We start from the raw sequence: 7042 nt of genomic DNA, 5'->3' as shown, positions 1-7042 counted from the left end.
CTACTTCTTTTATATAACACTTATACAAAATAGCAATTAAACAAGAAAAACATGCTTCCATTCATCCTTAGACTATAACACTTATAATAAAAGGATGATGCATGATAATGCTCACTGCATGCAAAATATAACTCTTATATTTCATGATGCATGTGCATGCTTTCAAGTAATTTCTTGATGCTCGATTATACCATTTATAATACATGGTGCATGAATAATTGCACAACCTGAGGTGGATTTTGAACTATATATTAAACACTTTGGCATATAAGCACCATACATCACATGTATAATAAATAAATGTTGATGAACTGGGTAAAATTTCCTTAAAATCACAAAATTAAAGCTAACTATTACAAAATACAAGAAGTCTCCAGTTCAAATAGGCGAACCGGGTCTTGAACCATTCAGGCAAAGCATCGCGTCTCCAACCATCGTGTACTAAACTCCCCGCGATCGTCTACACGATAAAACAAACGCTTTGCTCTATCGTTTACCAACGCTCTTAGAGCTAAATGATCGTTTAACATTTACTACACGATCGTGTACCTTTTACTAAGCGATGAAGTCTGAGGTACACGATCACTTAGTGTGTTTTGCACAACGCCCGCCCTCCGCGATCGTCTAAACGACTACAATGCCATAAAGCACCATTGCCTAAGCAATCGCTTAGCTAGCGCCTCTGTATCCCATACACACGATCGTGTAGGTAGTAACTAAGTGATGAGGCTTGCTAACTACACGATCGTCTAGCGCGCGCCTTTTACTAAACGATGAGCATCACATGCTCCCACTACAATCGTCTACCTCCAGCGCCTATGCTATCGGACAACTAACACTACGCGATAGAGTAAACGATTTACCCCATCGCTTAGCATTAGCTAAACGATCGTTTAGTAAATACTACACAATTGTTTAGAAAAATCTAAACGATCGCTTAGTTAAATCCCAACGATCGTTTACCTTAGGCTGCACGATACGACCAACGCTTAGTCTTCTTCGTTGAGAACCGCATCTCCATGCTTCAAAACTTCATCATGAACGACTCGACTAACTCAAACTCTTTGAATTACAGACTCGTTTGCAAGTTAATTACGCCCAAAAACACAGGGGCCCTTACAAATTAGCACTTTGTATTTGGAAGAAAGCTTTAACTAAAGACAATTAAACCCGAAACATTCATCAACTCCATCCACAGATGCAATTAACGATTAAATACAAATGCAGAAACCCACCGCGACTGTAAAATAAAGTTTGAAACAGACTTGTAATTTGGAATATCAGAACAACTGACTCTGATACCAGTTGAAGGAAATCGAACACGGGATTTTTATAAGCAGCATAATAGATCATTCCAAATTAAAATAATGTATGAATATTATAAACTCCAGTCGTACACAGAAACAAATGGTTATGCAATCAATACAAAAATTACAGCATGAAAACTACAAATGATCAAGAAGAGATGTTACGAACATTTGTAGACTCGTCTCCACGCTCCTTGATCACGAACGCTCGAATACAACAACCTCGAACGCTCAAACAACACGACTGCTCCACAGCACGAACACCGCACACTCGAACTCAGCGATCGCCTCGATCACGAACACCCCAGCAACACGAACGGTCTCCACAGAACCTCGACGGTGTCGTGTTGAGTATAACACCACCAAGAAGGCTACCTTGATATTCTCTGTGTGAGAATCCAGAGAGTGGGCTCTGTGTGGACTTGGATTAAGGCAAATGAAGGAGGAAATAACAATCGTGTATATGATTTGGCAAGTGGGAGATGGCTGAAACCTATCGTATAGGTCGATGCCCAATTGTTTAGTAAAAGCTAAGTGATCGTCTAGCAAAAGCTAAGCGATCGTTTAGCTTATCGCTTAGTTCTATGTCTGTCGCTTACAAAACACTACACAATCGTCTAGCTCGCTCAAGTTGTTGCTTAGTAAATCCGTGTTTACTTGAAAATTTCCATGAGAATTCTTTTTGCAAGAGAGAAAATCTCAAAATCAATTTTGACAAAAAAACTTACTAAAATTAGGAAAACAATTTTTCTTTTTATCTCACATTACCATGAACCTTCAATAACCTCCTACTCAATTGGTTATTAGAGAAAAAGATTTAATTATCCAATAATTAATATTATTATAAATATAAATGATAACCAACTTATCATACTATATTTATAACCTATAGTTTTAATATTTCATCTCATGAAACATATAAACCATAGTTCCTTTTCTATTCCATGGCACTTAATGTAAATCTCATTTACTTTAATCCTCCACTAGATGTATCTCATACACCATATATATATATATATATATATATATATAATCAAAATACCTCTTGTCAATTTGAACATTTCAAATCAACACCAAGAACTGACCCTCAACTGAATCCATTGAGCTACCAATGGTACGTGAATAACAGACTAAACTCTTTAGTCATGAGATCCACCATCCGTGATTATCATTGTAGTTGCGGCATTTCATGTGACCAACTTGTCTTCAATAAGGTCAACGCATGCGATCAACTTTATGATGTTTTGGGATCAACGCATACGAATGATTCCTGCAACGACTATAAAATAGACATTTTGACGCAAGATATAGGGTTAGCGGAGATTTTCAATGCTGATCAACGCAAGCTCATTATTCCACATGAGTTCTTAGTAAAGTTAATGCATATTTTGCTCATCAACTCTCATAATTCTAAATAAAAGGCGCAATAGCTTGTAGTATCAATATTTTGCAATAGTTTGTAATTCTAAGTTAATATATTTCTACAAGCTATTAGTCCCATTATTAAAATACATCAACTTTATACCTTATCGACTCTTTACACTGTGGTCCTAGGCGTTCATAACTCTTCAGACTTCACAGCTCTTTGAAACTATATAAAGTCAATATAAGTTGAAATTAGATTACCACACCATTTCTTATTTTAATATTGTTTTGAAAATTTTAAAATTTCTATTCGATGATAATGTTGCAACTTTTTCTAATAAATATGGATGTTTTTTAAAAGATTAACAAAGTTGTTGATGCTGTAAAATCGTGAAAAGTAAAGAGAACAGAAACAAAGTAGCGAGAGGAGGAAATAAAGTGTGAATGTATTATACAATGATAATCAGTGTTACAAGATATGAAAAGGAAAAAGAAAAAGAAAAAGAAAAAGATATCACAGAAATATTTAAAAAGATGTTTAGAAGTATGTAATACATATATATATCTTTTCAATATATATATATATATAAGTATAATTGTTATTTGGACGATTTGATGGGAGGATGTTGTTGAGCTAGACTTTTTATTTTTATTTTTATTTTTTAAATTTTAGTTTGCTCTAAAATATAAGATAGGAACTATTTGTCCATCATTCTATTCACGATCATGGGGAATTGGCTTTGGCTATTACCTTCTCGATGAAACGATTCAGAGCAATGAAAGAAGAGCCATTCTCCATTACAGTTTTTCTACTCTCTTCACTCTTCATCTTCACCATTTTCCTAATCTCCCCATCGCCGCCCATCAGTTCTTTAATCCCACTCTCGATCTTCTCCGCCTTCACTACTCCGGACTCCGACGACGAGATCCCCACCGCCAATCCCAACTCCACTTCCATCTCCGCCGCATTCAACCCCTGCTCTGCATACATCGCCCATGTCCCAATCGGCACTCCAAACCAGAGGCTCTCCAGAATTGAATTCCATCCGCAGTGCGATACAAAGCCTCCCGTCGCCGGATGCCCTAGAATCTCCACCTGCGGCGCCCACCCAATCACTCTCCCAATCTCCGCCGTCCGATCCAGAAACCCCTCTGGAACAACTTCTTTGACGTAATCTGGGTTCTGAAATTCCCCTTCCGACGATGGCTGCCGTAGCGACCATACAAATTGGTACCCACTTCGCTCCAAAGCCTCTGCAATTTCGTTCACTTGATCTTGATTGAAGCTTCCCCTGCTTCCAAAGCAGAGGAAAACCACCGATTGAAATGGCTGTCGATCTAGCCATTTCAGGATCTCAAAACCTTCCCCGGAGCTGTTCTTGTTCAGATTCAGAATCGGCCCTACCGCATACACAGGCGGAAGGTGGGAGGAGATCGAAGCTTCGGAAAACGCTTCCAGAACATTTGATTCCAGTTCAGAGAAAGTGTTGATCAAGATGCCGTTGCTTTCTCTGAATCTCCTTGTGCTTTCGTGTATCCATTTAGCATTTTCGTCGAAATAGGCGCTGGGAATTGCTTTCCCCGGAATTGGGTTAGCGAAGCCCGGGATGGGGATTTCGACATTTGGGTTTAGGGATTGATGGGTTTCTTCATTTTGTGGATGATCGTAAAGGTGTTGAAGATGGAGGGTGAGAGAGAGATTTGCAGCGCTGGAAGTGGAGAAGAGATAAGTGGGAACCCCCAGTTGGTTGGCTACATCGATCATGTCGGTACAGAAAATATCGAGGATGAAGCCGGCGAGGACTGTGGAGTTGGAAATAAGCTTGGCGACGGTGTCTATGACATTTTGTTTTTGGGTTTCGATTGTGGTTTTGATTAGAGAGATGAATTCGGCGTTTTGGGGAAGAGGGATTTGGGGGAGGATGATGATTGGGATCGGAATTGGATCGGCGGTGGAAGAGGGAAGGAGGGATTGGAGTTGAGTGGTTGTAATGGTTTCCCATGGCGGCGGGATGATGAGGACGGTGATGGAGAGGTGGTGGTTGCGGCGGAGGAGGAGGTGGGCGAGATGGAGGGCGGCGGAGAGGTGGCCGATGTCTGGCCATGCGATGAAAACCAACTCTATCTTGTTCATTTCTTTGTTGCTGTGGCGTTTGAGTGAACCGAATGCTTTGAATTTTTCTTAATTCTATCCATTATACTCATGTATGGTTTTACTTTTATTTTTGTTTTAAAAGAAAAGTATTTGAAGAATTGAGGTGTAGAAGAAGAAATTTCTCTTATTAAGGTTTCCCAACAACTTGGAGTTATTGGGGTGAACAAAGAAAGACATTTCTCACGAGGATTTTTCTATTAGGTTGAGTAATGGGTGTTCGGACTTGGATGGGATTCGGTTGAATGACTTTTTAAGCTTGATCAATTGTTGATTTGTTAATTTTTTCAACCCGAAAAAACTCTTATTAAAAAATGAATTCAACCAAACTATGAAACATTTTGGTTGAGTTGCTTCGACTTAATCGGATTATTTATTTAAATTTATGTTCTAAAAAAGATTAAGACGTTATTATGAAAAAAATTTGATTTAATTGTTTTCATATGTTTAATTAAGATTTAAACATCCTTTCAATTTATATAATAATATTTTTTCTTTCCAAAAGGTTAAAAAACTATTTTTAAGAGTTATTGGACAATAAATTTATCCAGAAAAATAAAACTTAAATATATGTATATATAATTGTATCATAACTTAAAATAATAATATTTTTAAAGTTAAAAATAAGTTCGAGTTGGTTCATGTTGTTTAGGTTAGTTTGGGTTATTTTATTTGAATCCATGAACCAATCCAACCTACAAAATTTTCATTTATTTGAACTTAATTCAACCTAAATGAGTTGATGATCCAACCAAATCACATAGATTGAGTTGGATTGATCGGTTTTTGAGTCATCGTGTTTTTTGAACATCCCTATTGAATATGATTTGGCAAAAGCAAGGAAAAAAATGTGCATTGCTTCTTACCTACAAACAATTTTCTGTTTTTAAATGTGTTTGAATTTGTAATTATAAACCATATAGAAAGTGTCCGTTTGAGTGATGTACTCTTTGATTGTTCTCTGTGGATCTATTTGATTTTTATTTATCTTTTTAACTCTTGTTGTTGTGTTTTATTTGTGTTTTGTCTCAGGTTAAATCATTTTATCTTTTTTGCAATGATAAGAAGTCACATCCATCTCCATATTAAAAAAATATTCAATCACATAGGAAAGAAAAATATTTTTTTTAATTTGACAGGTGACAATTTATTAGTGAACATATGTATGAAAGATGGGTACACTCCTTATAGCAATTCATTACCTATTTTTATATATTAGGCTCTTGCATTTTTAGCCTTTTTCAATTACATAAAATTTGGTTTTCTAGTTCCCTACATTTGTTTTCAACACCATTAAAAATGATATAAATTAGGATTTTTTATCTATTGGTGTGGTGGGTCTCCTTGGCTCCTCTCCTTTAACTAAGGAATTAATATATACCTAATTGTGGTGGTTCTTAATGAAGTTGCTTTTTCTTTTTTGTTTATGATTCTTATGAAATTAACAAAAATTTAGAGTCATCTAAGAGAAAGAAAAGATGTGGTTTTTTCATTATTATTATTATTATTTTTTTTTATAAAATCGAGGAACACAACAAAATACGGATATGGAGAAAATATAATATAATAATTAAATATATTTAAAATAAAATAAAATAACTAAATAATTAATTTAAATGAAGAAAATTATAGCAAATGAAAAATATGAAAATTTCCTCCAAGCCTTTTGGATTTCTTACCAATATATGTGTGTCTTCCAAAACCCACCAAATGACACTATTTATAGGTAATTTGACAAGTAGATGGTGGATTACGGACACTAATAGTGTGTAATCTTGAGACACATAGACAACACTAATAGTGGGAAATGGGGTATGACACATGGTCAATGGACACTAAGCATGAACATCTAATGGGAATCTATTATCATAATATTTATAATATTCCCCCTTCGATAACCATTATATATATGATATATGTCTCGTTAAAACCTTACTAGGAAAAACTCAATGGAAAAAAGCCCTAGTGCAGGAAAAAGAGTACATATTTCATATAATATACGCTCCTAAAAAAATACAATATATTTACTCCCCCTCATGAAAACATCACTTAAGATCTCTGGGTCGTTGCATTCCAATGTTGTGCACTGATTTTCAAAGGTTGCAGTTGGTAATGATTTTGTAAATAAGTCTGTCAGGTTATCCTTTGAACAAATTTGTTGTACAACGATGTCACCATTTTCTTCAAGATCATGAGTGTAGAAAAGTTTTGAAGAAAT

The 7042-nt window shown here is 35.8% G+C and overlaps 1 protein-coding gene across 3 annotated transcripts; it reads right to left on the bottom strand.

The window, feature by feature from the left end:
• Positions 1-1327: 1327 nt before the first annotated feature.
• LOC120084415 (anthocyanidin 3-O-glucosyltransferase 2-like) lies at positions 1328-5047 on the bottom strand. 3 transcript variants are annotated; one of them, XM_039040191.2, is made up of 3 exons: positions 3424-5047; positions 2833-2898; positions 2255-2586 (listed from the first exon to the last, which is right to left on the bottom strand). In XM_039040191.2, exons 1-2 carry the CDS (start codon positions 4804-4806, stop codon positions 2866-2868), a joined length of 1416 nt encoding a protein of 471 aa, XP_038896119.1. In that variant the 5' UTR covers positions 4807-5047; the 3' UTR covers positions 2255-2586; positions 2833-2865. The 3 variants fall into 3 exon arrangements, with proteins under 3 accessions (XP_038896118.1, XP_038896119.1, XP_090173330.1); XM_039040190.2 differs by lacking the exon at positions 2833-2898 and having other exon boundaries at positions 1328-2586; XM_090317204.1 differs by lacking the exon at positions 2255-2586 and having other exon boundaries at positions 2739-2898.
• Between the last annotated feature and the right edge of the window lie 1995 nt (positions 5048-7042).

Source organism: Benincasa hispida, chromosome 9 (assembly GCF_027475165.1).
Source record: "Benincasa hispida cultivar pf3 chromosome 9, pf3_genome.v1.1, whole genome shotgun sequence".
NCBI lineage: Eukaryota > Viridiplantae > Streptophyta > Magnoliopsida > Cucurbitales > Cucurbitaceae > Benincasa > Benincasa hispida.
The sequence above is the reverse complement of the archived record's forward strand: the minus strand, read 5'-3'. Positions and strand labels throughout refer to the sequence as shown.

Coding starts and splice junctions, on each gene's coding strand:
- LOC120084415 (XM_039040190.2), bottom strand. CDS start 4,806: ATGAACAAGATAGAGTTGGTTTTCATCGCATGGCCAGACATCGGCCAC. Junction 2,587..3,423: donor TGAATCGTTTCATCGAGAAG/GTAATAGCCAAA, acceptor TCTATTTTATAG/TCGTTGCAGGAATCATTCGT.